This window comes from Tachysurus fulvidraco, chromosome 18 (assembly GCF_022655615.1).
Source record: "Tachysurus fulvidraco isolate hzauxx_2018 chromosome 18, HZAU_PFXX_2.0, whole genome shotgun sequence".
NCBI lineage: Eukaryota > Metazoa > Chordata > Actinopteri > Siluriformes > Bagridae > Tachysurus > Tachysurus fulvidraco.
The window spans coordinates 20,425,601-20,443,798 of NC_062535.1; the positions used below are offsets into that span (position 1 = coordinate 20,425,601).

At 42.6% G+C, this 18,198-nt stretch overlaps 1 protein-coding gene across 9 annotated transcripts in view; it reads right to left on the minus strand.

The window, feature by feature from the left end:
- Nucleotides 1–18,198, minus strand: part of LOC113637223 — a 188,580-nt gene that overhangs the window by 157,047 nt on the left and 13,335 nt on the right. For 8 of the 9 annotated variants that reach the window (XM_047802963.1, XM_047802965.1, XM_047802962.1 and 5 more), the window contains 2 exons: nt 9,251–9,526; nt 8,744–9,091 (listed from right to left, as the gene is read on the minus strand). In XM_047802963.1, the coding sequence (XP_047658919.1) occupies nt 8,744–9,091; nt 9,251–9,526 (624 nt within the window). The remainder of the gene's footprint in view (nt 1–8,743; nt 9,092–9,250; nt 9,527–18,198) is intronic. The other variant, XM_047802969.1, reaches the window with a different exon arrangement.

The following is an 18,198-nucleotide window of genomic DNA, read 5'->3' on the forward strand; positions in this document are numbered from 1 at the left end:
GTTTATGTTCTGTAAAGCTGCTTTGAGACAATGTCTATTGTAAAAAGCGTTATACAAATAAACTTGAATATTAAAGCTGCAAATGGATTCTCAGTTTTACGACTAGTCATTACAGTGCACATGTCTTGTTTTTTATTTAATTTTTTATTCTGCCCTCCTGAGGTGTTCTTGGCTATTTCCACTCACCCTACTATAGTTTCGTACATGATGTCAGTAACGCAGGGCTGTGATTGGCTGATTAAAGCATGTTCTCTTTTATTAATAAACTCTGTAGTTGCACCTATTGGTTTATCAGTAAAGTGTGTTGATCAGTCATAAATAATCCATTAGCTTGTACAGCTTTATTTCTCTTCCTGTGCACATGGACCTCACGCTTGTTTGTGTATGATGATGATCATGTTAGGGTCAGACTGGTGTCCTCTTTATTTGTACTAGAACTGTGATGGCTAAATAAAGGTCTTCTGTAAACACACTCTTTTGTACCTGTTTGCTCTTTTCACACACACACACACACACACACACACACACACACACACACACACACACACACACAGCTTATCTCTGATATCAGACTGTTCTCAGAACAGTGTTTAATGCTGTGTCTCTGTGCTGAATTTAGTCAGACTTTAAGGTCTGCACTTTGGGGACACTGAAGTGTGCAAGTCTTCAAAGCTGTGAGAATGTCCTGGACTCTCAGCTGGTTAATCGGTGGAGCGTTTCCTAAAACCTCGTATCACGGAAGCAAATAGTGTCTCTTCTAAACGCTTGAGTACGATAGACGGTCACATTTACATTTACATACAGCACTTGGCAGTTAAACTTCTCTCCTGCCTGTTAGTTGTTGGACAGGTTCATCATTAACACCCTTTTAACACTCAAATGTTTTATGGTGTAATTTGTAAGTTTGTAGAAAAAGACTTTCAAGCTTTCTGAGCTTCTGGATGTATTGAGTATCTCTCCACCGTACAGTAAAACACCTTCTCTATGGCTCTATTCCAACAATAAACACTTCCTTTGTCTTTTCCTCATGATGAACAATCAAACCAGAAAACAGCTGAAATTACAGTAATGCATCTAAATGACAAAGCTGTTTACAGGGACTCATCAACTGGATACTCAAAACTTAAATCTTCTTTTATTAATTGCAGAAAACTTCTGATAAAACAGCAGAAACTGAGCCTGAGGTTTTTTGTTAGAGTTTTACATTCACATTAAAACACCTTTAAAATACTGAAATGTTAATAAACTTCACACAGACTTCATATTATATTAAGTGATATATAGTCAGTTTCATTTAAAAACAAAATCTAAGGCTACATACAAACCTATGTTGTGAAAATAAAATGAGTTACATGAGTGAGTTATCTTCTGTAGATAACATTAGCATCACTGTTAATGCTGCATTCGATTAAATGTTCGCCATTTATAACCTCCATGTGTTTAAGCTACAAACAGGGAAAAAGCATGTTGATCTTTAGTGAGGAGTTTTAGTGTTTTGGCGCTATGGAAACTACCTCCATGGAACTGGGGTCTGACACTCATGTGAACACATTCATTCCTTCATTAATTCATTTTCTACCGCTTAACCGAACTTCTCGAGTCACCGGGAGCCTGTGCCTATCTCAGGCGTCATCAAGCATCAAGGCAGGATACACCCTGGATGCAGTGCCAACACATCGCAGGGCACACACACACACACTCTCATTCACTCACACACTACGGTCAATTTTCCAGAGATGCCAATCAACCTACCATGCATGTCTTTGGAGGAAACCAGAGTACCTGGAGGAAACCCCCGAGGCACGGGGAGAACATGCAAACTCCACACACACAAGGTGGAGGCGGGAATCGAACCCCCAACCCTGGAGGTGTGCACCCCCATGTGAACACATAACAATTTTAAATTGGCTTATAGGGGTTTAATGTCATAGCAGTACACATTAGCAAAACCATAAAAGGGCATCTATGTCACATGTCCTCCAGATTCTGATGGTCTGAAGGAAGATATGAGGCAAGACTGATGTGTGGTTATATCTGTAACCTGAGAGGTTAGATTTCAAGGGAACTCAAGGATGCCTCATGGATTGGTGCTACGGTGAATGCCAGTATCAATGCTGCTACCCGAGGGAGGAATGTCTGTTCTCCAACCTGTGGAGATTGCCACAAGGGCAAAGAAAAGGATATGAGATCAATCCACAAGGATGTGCGATCCCAGGGTACTTTAGCAGCTGAAAGTGAAGTTGTTAACCCAAATTGTATGCTCTAAGGGTAGCAGTCTGGTCTCTAGCCAGAGATAGACCTGCCATGCCAATTGCCGTGCACTTGGGAGGGAGGGTAGTGTGGGGGTTTGTACCCCTCTGTTATGGTAAGTGATCTGAGAGAGCCACGGTTTATGTGGCACTCATGAAATGTTCCAAACCCTGAAGCAGCACACTGGCAACATAGGTGGTGAACAGATGGGTGAACCTTGGGCAGACAGACATCTCTAAAAGTCTGCTCCTGAAAATGTCGAGGATAGTGGGGTTGGCATGAGAACCCCTTAAGAGCATGGTGGAGATGAGCACACGATGGCCCGTTGAACTCAAGTCCATCCAAGTGGGGCTGTAACCTTTTGTTTTGTCTTCTAGAAAACATGACAGTCCTCAGACCGTCTCTCTCTAACTTGGGCTAGCATCTGCCCCCCTGTTCCTGCGAGTGGAAAAAAAGCAGCCACACTAGCCATCTGATAGAAGCCCTTGGGTTCTGGAAACAGCAAGGGATGAGCTCCTTGAATGCTGCTGCATGCTGCTTGTCCTCCTGTTACATGTCGTGGATGCCCCATACCCATGCACAGCATTGAGTTGCCTTGAAAGAAAACTGTTTTGATTCTATGCTGATTTATCTGAAGCAATTTTAATGTCACATTCTGAAGTTGGAGTTCAGGAGTTCAGGAGATCTTCCTGACTTTCCAAAGAGGATTCCTTGAGTTGATGGGGTGATTTCTCTGGATTTCAAACTGGAGGCTGGAAATTAAGAACTTCAGTTGAAATTTAATTGAATGCAGCATTATTACTGGGGTGTTAACTTCAGCAGTATTTACAGTTCTCCGTGGTCCTCAGCGCCATGGTCCACATGGATGTTGTGCCTGTGGTTTCTCAGCTGCCTCATGATGTACTGACCCATTTGTGTTCGATGGTAATACATACAGTAAGCTACCATCAATATTATAGACACGACAATGATGAGTGTCATGATTCCAGCTGATGAAGAGAACAGGATAAAAGACAGACACAAATAATTAGTCCATAAATAAATAAAACAAATACCAGTAAGTACAACAGCACATAACTGTTAACAAGACACTCGTTTCACTAAAACATGATATAGGGGTTATACAATTTATATACTGCTTTAAACCTCTCTGTTCAAATTTAAACTGTATTTGTCACATAAACAATCATACACAACACAACAGTAGTGGCAACACAACAGTAGTGACAACACAACAGTAGTGAAATACTTTCTATGACAAAATAACAAATTACACTAAGGTGGAGAATGAAAATAAGGTAAAGGGATAAAAATAAGGCACAAATTAAAGTAGAAACAAATATATCTGAATATATTACAGTAATGTGTGCATATACAGTATGAACACACTGGAGATCTCGTCTGTCCTGTCTGGTGCTGTTCCCAAACCAGACTGTGATGCTTCCCATTAAGATGCACTCAAAAGTGCAGATACAGACATTCTTTAGCATCTGAGAGGGCAGTTTAACCTTCCTGTTTTCCTCAGGACAATTTTGAGCTCTGCTGGAAACTTAATGTGTCATAACTTGGGTTTTCTTCCACATATTTGAATAATTCCAAACACTGAAATTTACTGGGATTGTTCAAAATTATGAAGTTTGCAAGTAAAATTAATTTTGTCTTGAACCATGTGTTTGTACCAATAAACACTGTGCAACTTTTGTCCCCCGTGGTCAATTTGACCCGGCTAAATTTAGTGGGGCAATAGTTCACACTTTTGCCCTTTTCAGCTCAATGAACATACATACAGACACAAAAATGCACATATAAAATGTCCACTAACACACGCATCCAAAACACACACTCACACATGCACACACACATGCACACACACACACTCACACACCACACACACATGCACACACACACATACACACACAAACACACACAAATTGGGCATTGCATTTCATTAGGCCTCCAGAAAAAAAAGCTACATATTTGTAAATATTTCACACTTTTGATATGCCTTTGCCTAGCAGAGGACAAAATATGATCTACCGAAATGATGCTAAACACAGACAGACACACACACACACATACACTCACACACACACACAAGCGTTGGGTATTGCAATTCATTAGGCCTCAACAAAAGCTACTCATTTGTAAATATTTTGCACTTGTAATATGCATTTGTCCAGCTGGGGGCAATATCTTCTCTACCAACAAGCTTTACACACACAGACAAACAAAATAGACATTACAAGTGTTAAATTTCCACAGATGTAAGGCTGATCACACAGAATGGTGATAATTGTATAATTTTTGATTTATAAGCATTCAAGACAATTTTCACATTCAAGCTCCACATTGGGTAAGCAGTAGCATGAAAGGGGTAAAATATTTGTCACAAGAGCTGTTGTTTACCATCAAACACACGCCACCACCCTTTGCCCCTGACTGCATTGTTCTCCATGTGGCAAAATGAGAACTCGGCTAGTTTGATGAAAGTTTCAGGCCCGAATGTCCCTCTGGAGCTTTACCCTGACACTGAGGTTGTTGAATTTATTCTCCAAAGACTACACATTGGCTAATAGGATGCTATGCAGGGAAGTGCGGTGTGCACCCTAGCTTTTGTGTTGCATCTTTTCTTGTTTCTCAGGATTTTGCTCGGCCATCTTGGGTCTGGGTATAAAAACGGCGGTAAGTGAGTGAATTGTAGACCAATAGAAATAAGAGTATTTCTGTCATATGTGATGATGTAATGAAAACAAGGTTAAAGTGCATGCAAGTTCAGAAAATCAACAAAAACCAAAAAGTATGGTTAGAGCAGTCATGACGGCAGCCGACCGCGACCGTACCGACACCATCTTAGATGTTCAAGCCATCTTTTCCCAAACCGTCCCCTCTCCTTCTCACCCCAGCTGATGTTTTTCCCCTTGGTCTGTATATAAATATCATCTTTAACATATTGATTAAGATCATAAATCGACTATCAACTTATAGCCTGTTGACAATGTAAAACCTGAGCATCATGTATATTATTACAGTCCATCCATCCATCCATCCATCCATCCATCCATCCATCCATCCATCTTCTACCGCTTATCTGGTGTGCGGGGGCAGCAGACTAAGCAGGGATGCCCAGACTTCCCTCTCTCCAGACACTTCCTCCAGCTCTTCTGGGGGAATACCAAGGCGTTTCCAGGCCAACCGAGAGACATAGTCACTCCAGCGTGTTCTAGGTCTTCCCCGGGGCCTCCTCCCAGTTGGACATGCTCACTTGTAAACAAGACCCCAAGATACTTAAACTCCTCCACTTGAGGCAGGAGCTCTCACACTCGGCTGCAAACCATCCCAGTGCACACCGAAGGTCCTGATTTGAGGAAGCCAACAGGACAACATCATCTGCAAAAAGCAGAGATGAAATCCTGTGGTCCCCAAACCAGACTCCCTCCAGCCCCTGACTGCGCCTAGAAATCCTGTCCATATAAATAATGAACAGGACCGGTGACAAAGGGCAGCCCTGTCGGAGTCCGACATGCACCGGGAACAAGTCTGACTTACTGCTGGCTATGCGAACCAAACTCCTGCTCCGGTCATATAGGGATCGGACAGCCCTTAACAGAGGGCCCTGGACCCCATACTCCCAGAGCACCCCCCACAGGTCACCACGAAGGACACAGTCGAATGCCTTCTCCAAATCCACAAAGCACATGGACTGGTTGGGCAAACTCCCATGAACCCTCCAGCAACCTGGCGAGGGTATAGAGATGGTCCAGTGTTCCACGACCGGGAAGAAACCCGCATTGTTCCTCCTGAAACCGAGGTTCGACTATCGGCCGAATTCTCCTCTCCAGTACCCTGACTTTTCTGGGGAGGCTGAGGAGTGTGATCCCCCTATAGTTGGAACACACCCTCTGGTCCCCCTTCTTAAACAGAGGGACCACCACCCCAGTCTGCCAGTCCAGAGGCACTGTCCCCAGCCGCCATGCGATGTTGCAGAGGCGTGTCAACCAAGACAGCCCCACAACAATATTGAGACTTGAGGTACTCGGGGTGGATCTCATCCATCCCTGGTGCCTTGCCACTGAGGAGCTTCTCAACTACCTCAGTGACCTAAGCTTGGGGGATTGACGAGTCCACAACCGAGCCCTCAGCCTCTGCATCCTCTGGAAGACATGTCGGTGGGGTTGAGGAGATCCTTGAAGTACTCCTTCCATCATCCGAGGATGTCCCCAGTCGAAGTCAGCAGATTCCAACTCCCGCTGTAAACAGTGTGAGCAGGGCACTGCTTCCCCCTCCTGAGGCGCTGGACGGTTTGCCAGAATTTCTTCGAGGCTGACCGATAGTCCTTCTCCATGGCCTCACCAAACTCCTCCCAGACCCGATTTTTCACCTCCGCAACCACCCGGGCTGAAGTTCGCTTGGCCCTCCGGCACCTATCAGCTTCCTCCGGAGTCCCCCGAGCCAACCACACTCGATAGGCATCGCTTACTTCCGGGGTCCACCCCTGGGTAAGGGGATTGCTGCCATGACAGGCACCGGTGACCTTACAGCCACAGCTCCGAGCGAGCCGCGTCAACAATGGAGGTGGAGAACATGGTCCACCCGGACTCAATGTCTCCAACCTCCCTCAGGATCTGGTTGAAGCTCTGCCGGAGGTGGGAGTTGAAGATCTCTCTGACCAGAGACAAACGTTCCCAGCAGACCCTCACAGTACGTTTGGGTCTGCCAAGTCTGTCCAACTTCCTCCCCCGCCATCAGATCCAACTCCCCACCAAATGGTGATCAGTTGACAGCTCCGCCCCTCTTTTTACCCGAGTGTCCAAGACATATGGATGGAGGTCAGATGAAACAACCACAAAGTCGATCATCGACCTCTGACCTAGGGTGTCTTGGTGCCACGTGTACTGATGGACACCCTTATGCTTGAACACGGTGTTCGTTATGGACAAACTGTTACAAGCACAGATGTCCAATGACAGATCACCACTCGGGTTCAGGTCGGGGGGGGGGGGGGTTCCTCCCAATCACACCTCTCCAAGTGTCACTGTCGCTGCCCATGTGAGCGTTGGAATCCCCCAGTAGAACGACGGAGTCCCCAGTCGGGGCTCTTTCCAGCACCCCTCCCAGAAACGCCAAGAAGGTCGGGTACCCTACACTGCCATTTGGCCCATAAGCACAAATAACTGTGAGCGACCTATCCCCGACCCGAAGGTGCAGGGAAATGACCCTCTCGTTCACTGGGGTAAACTCCAACACATGGTGGCTGAGCTGGGGGGCTATGAGCACCTCTCACTGCGGGCAACTCCAGAGTAGAAGAGAGTCCAGCCTCTCTCGAGGAGTTGGGTTCCAGAGCCCAAGCTGTGCGTGGAGGCGAGCCCAACTATCTCTAGTCGGTATCTCTCAGCCTCCCGCACCAGCTCAGTACCCCCCCCCCCAGCGAGGTAATATTCCATGTCCCTTGAGCCAGATTACGTGTCCGGGGATTGGGTTGCCGAGACATCTGCCTTCGACTGCCACCCAATCCACAATGCAACGACCGCTTCTGGTTCCTCCGGCAGGTGAGGTCGGGAGATCGGCCCCACGTCGCTTCTACGGGCTGAGCCCGGCCGGGCCCCGTGGGGTAAGACCCGGCCACCAGGCATTCGCATGCGAGCCACAACCCCGGACCTGGTTCCAGGGTGGGGCCCCGGTTGCGCCATACCGGGTGACATCACAGAACTTGATTTCGAATTCTTCATGAGGGTATTTGAACTGCTCTTTTTTGTTATTACAATAATCTCTTTAAAAACTCAAACGACCTCTAGTTTATTGACTACTTAACACTGACATTTTTTTAAATACTTTCACCATATTCATAGCATCAGAAGGGCATTTTATATTTAAATCATGACATTGTGTAAACATGCAGAAGCAACCAAGTGACTAGCTTTGTTCACTCACTCGCCTGTGTAACTTCTGTACATGAGGAGGATTAAATCACTGAATGTTTAGTGGTTTCATGCACAACAATGTTAAACACAATAATATGCTGTTTTTCTTGCTAATAGATCAGACAACATACATTACTGTGTACATACTCTCATACTGTGGGGGGAAAGACGTGGCCTAAGGGCTAGAGAGACTGACTCCTAACCCTAAGGTTGTGGGTTCGAGTCTCGCTGGCAATACCACGACTGGTGTGTACTTGAGCAAGGCACCAGATCCCCCCAACTGCTCCCCAGGTGCCGCAGCATTAATGGCTGCCCACTGCTCCGGGTGTGTGTTCATGGTGTGTGTGTGTTCACTGCTGTGTGTGTGCACTTTGGATGGGTTAAATGCAGAGAACAAATTCTGAGTATGGGTCACCGTACTTAGCCGTATGTCACATCACGTCACTGTGACATCAGTATGACTAGTCCTAATGTAAAGTCAGGGATAACTCCATGTTCCTAATGTTAATAGCATGACCTAATAGCATTAACATGACCTCCATGTTCCTAATGTTAACAGTAGTTTTGTTACTCACTGTGGTCAGTGTACTGTACACTGATGGTGATTGGTTGTGATTTGCTCTTCATCTGTATTTGGTCCAGATTCAGCACGGCCTCACACAGATACTTTGCTCCATCATCCTCACGGCTGGGTATAATAGTTAGGTACGCTGTTTTGTTGACAATCTTCTTCTCATTTTCCAAGTCTGGGAACAACGTTTCATTAAACTGTATGAAATTGTTTTGCTTTGGATCTGCTCTGCTCCAGTGGACACTGAGTTTATATCCAGGACCCACATTTTCAATCTGACAACACAGTTGTGCCTGATTTCTCTCTACCATCACATCAGGCACAGAGCTCAGTGTAACACTGTCCGGTGTCTCTGTAAACACACACACACACACACACACACACACACACACACACACACACACACACACACACAGAGTAAATGTGGTTGTTTTGATTAATAATCTAATCTTCCACTCAGAGTCTTCATGATGTTACAGGAATGACATCAGTAGTAGATGATGGTACTCACTGTAAATGTTGATATTTACTGTAGTATTACATGTAGTTTCGCTCACTGCTAAGTAACACAGGACTTTATCTTCCTCCCAATTTGTCAGACTGTCCACCTTCCACATCACAACACTCTCATTACTTGTAAATCGCTGTAGTGATATACCCTCCACACCCAGTAGGTAATTAGTTAAGGTTTTATTTCTGTTTGAGATGGAGCAGTTTACTTCAGCAGGGTTTCCGTACTCCACCAGCAGAGATGAAGGAGTGGCAACAAGCTGATAATCCAAACAATCTGTTCAGCACAATAACAACCAAAATGTGAGTTAAAAATGAGTTAAATTCCTGTTTAAAATCCAGCCTAAAATAATCACTCCATTAAATTCAACCCTCAGTCAGTTTAGTAATTCAGTGTTTTAAATACATAAATAAATATATTTAGAAAAATATAATGTATTTTAGATTTAAAATACATTAACAATAAACAAACAAACAAACAAATAAATAAATAATAGTGTTTGCTGGTCTTTGTTGCCTCCCTTTAACATAACTAATAAAAACACACATCTGGTGTAACACAGTTCAGTAACATATAGAAGAATACCAACATCATGTAAAGATGATTATCACTGAAATTTAAGACATTAAAATCCTCAAAGGATTTTTATTAATCATCATGGTTTGACCCACAGTCCCCCCCTTACTCACAGTGGTTTGACCCACAGTTCCCCCTCCCCTTCCTTATAGTGGTTTGACCCACAGTCCCCCCTGTCTGACTTATCTGACATCTAGTTAACGTTAGCTTGTTTACAATACATACATAGAGCAGTTACTGTAATGTGATTATTAGGGCCCAAGCACCGAATGGTGCGAAGCCCTATTGTTTTTGCTCGGATTTATTTATTTATTTTTAGGGCCAGAGCACCGATGGTGCAAATCCCTATTGTTTTTACTCGGGTTTATTATTATTATTATTATTATTATTATTATTATTATTATTATTATTATTATTATTATTTTATTTATTTATTTTTTTTTTCATTTTTTTGCCATGGCATCATGTCAAAGTTTACTTTTATTTCAGGCATATTTAACCTGTTCAGGACCTTGCTCCCTTTTTGCAGGTTTTTCGCCTACATGACCTACCCAACAAAAAGTGATACAGCTCCCACATACTTTAACACACAGGGGTGAGCCTCTTCATTGGAAAGAAGAGATTCTCTGGTTTCAGATACAAGTGCCAGATTGATTCTAGGCCTTACTGGCACAAAGTTACAGAGGCTAGAATGGAAGGTTTTGATTTCCGCCTGAGTTGTTTACCTGATAAACTGATTAATCTTATTTCTCTGGAATAAGTTAGGGACCAAATAACAACTGAGGGTCATAGCCACATGTCTTGGCTTTCACCAAAAAAATTTCAAGTCAAAATACCCAAAAATGGCTTCAATAAAAATATTTTTCTACGGACATGTCCGTCCGGTCATGTGTTCTTGTTTACTTGTTTACTGTATAACTTTGAATTAAAAGACCGCATGCTCAGTTTAAAAGGCCTAAAACAAGCAGAGACTCTCTGTCTACAAGTCTGCTGTGAAAAAAGGCCTGTAACCTGTAACCTGACACCCTGAGCTGTGAGAGTGTGAAAAGGTCGAGGATTGCGCAATAAATCCTTTGCGCAACTTTTTTGCGCAGCCTGAGGCATCGGAGACGTGGCATGTTGTATACCGTTGGAATCGTCTCTTTATTGGCTAAAGAGCTGTAGAGGTCCCGGATCATTACATTGCTATTGGAAGGAGCAATTGTCAGTCAAAGGAGGGTTCCCAAAAATGATGTAATGACATCATTGGCTTCTCAGCCGTCTATCTCTGCAATACAAGCGCCGATTGGCTCAAGTGAGGGCTTGTTTGATTCGTTAGGCCCTGGGCTATAAATATGCCACATCAGTTTAATTTTTGAAACCTCCAATGAGAAGTTAGAGCCGAAAAACAAGATGGTGGCGCACTACTGTTTCCAGTTTTCGGATCACAAACGGAATATTTGCGAGGCGACCAAAGCGTTTTGGATTAAAAGGCTTACAGATTCCAGTTCCTTGGACCTTTGGGGATTTTTGTGAAATATTTGTTTTGGAAAATATTACCCCAGTGAAGAAAGGGAAGCGTCTAAAGGTAAGGGGAAAACTGGTATAGCGCCACCTAGGTCAGTTTACTACAAATTTTGTTTCAAATAGTATGACGGCTATGAATCATATTATGCTTTGTGTGTGGGCTTAAAAAATCTTGAGAGTATAAGCTTTACTAGAAAAATAAGTTTAACCGTGTATTTAGAGGATCTAATGCTTTAAAGCTGCAATGAAGCTTGTTTCTGGCTCATTCCCTAGTGGTCATTTTGACTTCCGTGCCGTGGATGGCACGGCGACCATAAACTGGTTTTGGCGTGCTTAGATTAACTTGAAATTTGACACATACATCACATTTGTCGGCTGTTAAGTGTGGACAAAAAAGGTTAGACAAAAGTGTGTCTCTTAAGTGGCTCAAGAGCCCCCTGTTTGTCTAAAATGTGGGGTTTCATTTACCTACAGTCCCCAAATGGGTCAGTGTTAATTTCGTCAGACGAGACGAAATATGTTCGTCAACAACCTTTTTTTTTTCATGACTAAGACGAGACGATGACAAGACTGCATCACTGTCCAAAAACGCTGACTAAGACTAAATTAACATACATTGATGAAATCTATCTTCATTTTCGTCTACAATTGTCTCTGTTTTTTCATCAGCTGTTACGCCTTTAAAATATTCAGAATGAGTTTTGCGGCTTCGCGCTGTTGCTCGTTACAGGTCTCATACGCTTGTGGCTGCAACACGACACTGCTGAACAATTGTATTGCTTCCGCTAAAGAAAATAGTGCGCTCCGTCTCTACGGTTAGAACCCTGTGTGTCCATGTCAACGCTCTGTTTTTCATGGCAACGGTGTGTTATCAAGAAATAAAATAGTGTGTGTAGAAAGAATTCGTCCACACGCCATTCAAAAAAAAAAAGTCCTGAGCGCAAGTCCACCGTCTAGGCGGCTTTTTGTGTTAAATGCTATTTCCTGTCGCTGCGCTTTTTTTGTACATGACAGCTTATGTCCCAATGACCGGTCTTTACATTACGATTAAAAGCAGTATCAGTAAAGTAAAACATGTGATGTGCATCAAGTCCGAGTGTGTGTACTGTTTAAACGTGTTCTCAACTTCTCACTGATACTTTTGTGAAGTTTTATAGCCTTGATATTGTTTCTTATTCAAAAGTGGTGACAAAAAAAACTCTTTACCCCCCAACCTGAAACCTCTTCCCCTGTCACAATCACATCATAATCAATATTAATAATTAGGCTTAAAAGCAAATGTATATGTAAGGGAATCAAGTTTAATAATTACATGTAATATTGCTCCAAATATCATCTATAATGGTGTGTGTAATGCCATGTATAACTTGCATTAAGTTGGTAATTATATATATATATATATATATATATATATATATATATATATATATATATATATATATATATATATATATATAAATTACCAACTTAATGCAAGTATATAAGTATATGCAAGTATAAATATATATATACACACACACACACACACACACACATACACACACACACACACACCTACAGATTTGATCTTAGGCTTTTCATTAATCAGCATTAATGTGTTATTTTAAAAAAAAGACTACAATTTTTTGACTAAAACTAGACTAAAATTGAAAGACTTTTAGACGGCTAAAACTCGAATAAGATACCTTGAGTTTTCTTTTGACTAAAACTAGACTACAATGACGAGACTTTTAGTCGACTAAAACTTGACTACCAAAAAAGATATGTGAATATGTGAAACTAACCAGGACATTTGTCACAAGACTAAGACTAAATTAAAAATAAGTGATGAAATTAACACTAGTCCGTGACAACATAAAATAGTCCACTGATATTTACCCAATTCATGCACTTGCCCACCGTGCATTGTTTTCTGGGAGGCACCGTGTAGCGATAAAAAAACGTGCGGGGGTCGCCATCGCTGCTTGCAGCTATATTTTATTAATTGATTTTGTTACAAAACATTATTTATTTTATATATTTTTCACAACAATAGTCATGTTTATATTTTATTGTATGTTAATGGTTTAACTGTAAACAACACAAACAATGCAATAAATAGTTTTGAAGAAAAATCTGCTGTCATTGAACCTGAGAAAAACTTTATAACATAACCATAATGACACATAAAGTCTCCATGTTACAGTAATAATGATAAGAGCAGTTTGTCACTGTGGGGGAATACAGTGTCTTTATAAGTACAATTACACTGGATTATTTGTGTCCCCTTCAAAAATTGCTCATGTGAAATATTATAGTTATTGTCCCCCCTACTGTTACATGACATTTAAACCCATGGCATCATGTATATTAATTATTACAGTAATCTCTTTAAAAACTCAAACGACCTCCAGTTTATTGACTACTTACACTGACACTTTTTTAAAATACTTTCACCATATTCATAGCATCAAAAGGGCATTTTATACTTAAATCATGACATAAACATAAACATGCAGAAGCAACCAAGTGACTAGCTTTGTTCACTCACTCGCCTGTGTAACTTCTGTACATGAGGAGGATTAAATCACTGAATGTTTAGTGTTTTCATGCACAACAATGTTAAACACAATAATATGCTGTTTTTCTTACTAATAGATCAGACAACATACATTACTGTGTATATACTCTCATACTGTGGGGGGAAGTCGTGGCCTAATGGTTAGAGAGACTGACTCCTAACCCTAAGGTTGTGGGTTTGAGTCTCGGGCCGGCAATACCACGACTGAGGTGCCCTTGAGCAAGGCACCAAACCCCCCCAACTGCTCCCCGAGCGCCGCAGCATAAATGGCTGGCCACTGCTCCAGGTGTGTGTTCACAGTGTGTGTGTGTGTGTGTGTGTGTGTGTGTGTGTGTGTGTGTGTGTGTGTGTGTGTGTGTGTTTGTTCACTGCTGTGTGTGTGCACTTTGGATGGGTTAAATGCAGAGAACGAATTCTGAGTACTTAGCTGTATGTCACATCACGTCACTGTGACATCAGTATAACTAGTCCTACATTTACATTTACAGCATGTGACAGACCCCTTATCCAGAGCGAAGTACATAAGTGCTTAAATCTCTAACATTGAATACATTAATGCTGGTTCACTAGGTTACATACGTAAGGTACCATGAGCTTAAAACATTTGTTCAAAGTTACAATGAAAAAGTGTCAAATGTTTTTTTTTTTTAATGCAAAAGAGGAAAGAAGTGCTAGTTGAAGTGTTTCCTGAATAAGTAGGTCTTCAATCGCGACTTGAAAATAACCAGTGACAGCTGTCCGGACCTATAGGGGAAGTTCATGTCACCACCTCGGTGCCAGACCAGAGAAGAGTCTTGTAGTATACTTGCCTCTTACCCTGAGAGATCGTGGAACCAGTCGAGCAGTGCTGGTAGATCGGAGGTTGCGGGGTGCAGTGCGAGGAATGATGAGGGCTTTGAGGTAAGAGGGAGCTGGTCTGTTTTTGGCTTTGTAGGCCAGCATCAGTGTTATAATCTGATGCGTGCAGCTACCGGAAGCCAGTGGAAGGATCGCAGCAGGGGGGTGGTATGCGAGAACTTTGGCAGGTTGAAAACAAGCCGGGCAGCTGCATTTTGGATCATTTGCAGAGGACGGATTGCGTTCATAGGTAGACCTGCCAGCAGTGCATTGCAGTAATCCAGTCTAGAAATGACAAGAGACTGAAAGTACCTGAGCAGTCTGTATGGACAAAAATGGCAGAATCCTTCTAATGTTGTAGAGAAGAAACAGACATGAGCGAGTCACATTAGCAACATGACGGATGACAGTTTGGCTGATCTAGCAGCATTTAGCTTCTCAGAGACATCCAAAAGGGCTGTCTCTGTAGAGTGAGCTGCTTTAAAGCCCAGACTGCTGGGATCTTGGAGGTTGTTCTGTGAGAGATAGACAGACAGTTGATTATAGACAATGCGTTCAAGAATTTTTGAAAGAAATGAGAGAAGTGATACCGGTCTGTAGTTACTGATGTCTGATGGATCCAGAGCAGGTTTCTTTAGGATGGGAATAACCCTTGCTCTCTTGAAAGTAGTTGGTACCTGACCAGATGCTATGGATCTATTGACGATAGTGGAAATGAAGGGCAAAAGATCTTGCGAGATGGTCTGGAGCATAGTGGTAGGGAGTGGATCCAATGGGCAGGTGGTAGGATTGCAGGACTGGATGAGTTGTAAAATCTCTTCTGCTGCCACAGTTGAGAAATGTGACAACGAAGGTGTAGGGGAATGCATACTCTGAGATGTAAGTGCAGTCGGGGCTGAAGTGAAGGTCCGGCAGATTTCCTCAATCTTCTCCTGGTAGAAAGAAGCAAAGTCTTCTGCAGTCAGGGAGGATGAAGAAGGTGGAGCCGGGGGGTTGAACAGAGAAGAGATGATGTTGTGGAATTTCCGAGGGTCATGTGAGGAAGCTTCAAGCTTTTCCTTGTAGAAGGAAGTCTTGGCAGAAGTCACATCTGAGGAGAACTTGACAAGAAGTGTTCTGTAAAAATCAAGATCTGCATCAAGTTGTGATTTCTTCCACTTTCTCTCTGATGATCTTAGCTCTCTTCCATTGTTGCACAGCACATCTGAAAGCCAAGGAGCAGAACAAGAAGTTTTCTTGGGTTTAGTGAACATAGGGCAGAGGAAGTCCATAGTTGAGGAAAGAGATGAGAGGAAAGTATCTGTGGCTGAGTCCAAGGGTAGTGAGGAAAAAGACTCAGTATCAGGAAGGGAAGAAAGAGTGCCAGAAGCTAGAGAAGAAGGGGAGACAGAGTGAAGGTTGCGGCGGGTAAGAGCAAGGGGGTGAGAGGTAGTTTTAGGTAGGATATGTAGAGTGATGGTGAAGGATACCAGGTGATGATCAGAGACGTGTAGAGGGGTAGCAGTCACATCTGTAGCTGGAGAAGGACGGGTGAAATCCAGGTCCAGGACATTGCCTCCTTTGTGTGTGGGGATGTAGCTGTTGAGTGTGAGGGTGAATGAGTCGTGAAGAGACAGGAGGGGAGGAGCTATCGGAAGGGAAAGCACTAAGCAGTTAGTCCATTTCTTCCAGGAAGTCTCCTAGGGGACCAGGAGGGCGGTAGACAACAATGATAACAAGGTTGATAAGAGAGGTAACTGAAATGGCATGGAATTAAAAAAAAAAGATGGTTAAATGAGAGAAGAGTAGAGGTGTAAAGCACCATATCTTTGACAACAATAAACCTGTACCACCACCCTGCCTGTTTCTCATGGTGAGTGAGAGAAAGCATAGGCAGAGGATAAAGCAGCTGGTGTAGCAGTGTTCTGTGGGGATATCCAGGTCTCTGTTAGTGCAAGAAAATCACAGGAGTAATGGGAAGTTAAAGCAGAGATAAAATCAGCTTTCTTTACAGCAGATTGACAATTCCAGAGCCCACCTACCACCACTGTTTGAGACTTACACAACAGAGGAGGATAGATGAGGTTACTGGGATTGTGACCTCTGCTCTGTGGATGAGAGCGTCTGCGAGAGTAGGCCTTGAGTACAGAGATGGGTTTAAGGCACATATTTGTAGTCAAACAAGTGTGAGAATTAAGGTATGGTAGAATATATCAAACAGTACTAGACACTAATGTTAGAGAGAGATTCTGACAAACGGAGAACCTTCAATTTAAATAGGTAAGCCCTGCCCCCAATTCACACCTTAAGGGAGACTGAAACTACTCCTGATTAATCAGCTGAGAGAACAACAAAGACCAACACTATAAAATCAACAATGGTATAGAATATAACACAATTCAAATCACACTACTCTAGAACAAAGTGAGTTAAGCAGATAGTATACAAAAGACAGGAACCTACTTTACCAGAAGACAATATAATCAAATGTAGAGAGTAGTCCTATTGCAGACCTGCCAACCTTTACGCATTTTGTGTAGCAGATATGCATTTAGACATCAAAGTACGCTACAACGATTAGTCACTTCAAAATACGCATTGTAAAAAACCATTGATGCCTTTCAGTCCAACTGTCTGTGCATTTGTGCACCAGCAATGCGCCTATGGGTGTAACCGCATTGGGCAGCAACCTGGGAAAATAATAATTCGACCAATCATAGCGCCAGTTAACTCTTCAACGCTACAAGCGGAGAGCCGTCAAAACGACTGTGGTTTTCATCTGTCTCTGTCCGTCTTCAGTTCTTCTTACAGTGACTGCTTTTTACAAGTGACGACTTAACGTTTCAAAGGTAAATGGCCAGAATTGTGAATTTCATCCATTTTAATAAGCCTGCCGAACCACAGGCGTCGTTAGACTCCTTTACTGGGGCATCTGCCCAAGTGTCCGGTGTTGTGCCTCAATTTTAAGTTTTACGCACAGATCAAGTTTTACTTTATTTACCAGTATTTATATAGGAAACGTAAGTCATGCCTGTAAACGCATCGCTGTCGTACTTTAATGGAAAAGACGAACTGGCGCGAGCACGCAGACATCAATATCCGCGAGCGTCTGTGTCCCTTTTATAGCACGCGGTCATGCTATAACATGACGAAACTAATGTCATTTTTTAAATATCAATCGTATTCTGACTCGATTGTTACTGGCTCCTGTAGATCACATCTGATGGACATCAGATTTTTTTGTGAAAAGCAGGGAAATAGGAGCAGAAAGTAGAAATGATGAGGGAGGTATTAATATATGATCAGCCAGTCAAAACCATAGTGAAGTCTAGAGTCTTGCATTATTGCTGAGAAAATTAACACATGTATGTGTTGTCAGATATGAAGTTACTGTTTAGTTCATTAGATCTAATTTATGGCAATACATAAAGAGTTGTTAAAATAGTATGCATATATTATACACAAACGATCATGCACATAACGTTCTACT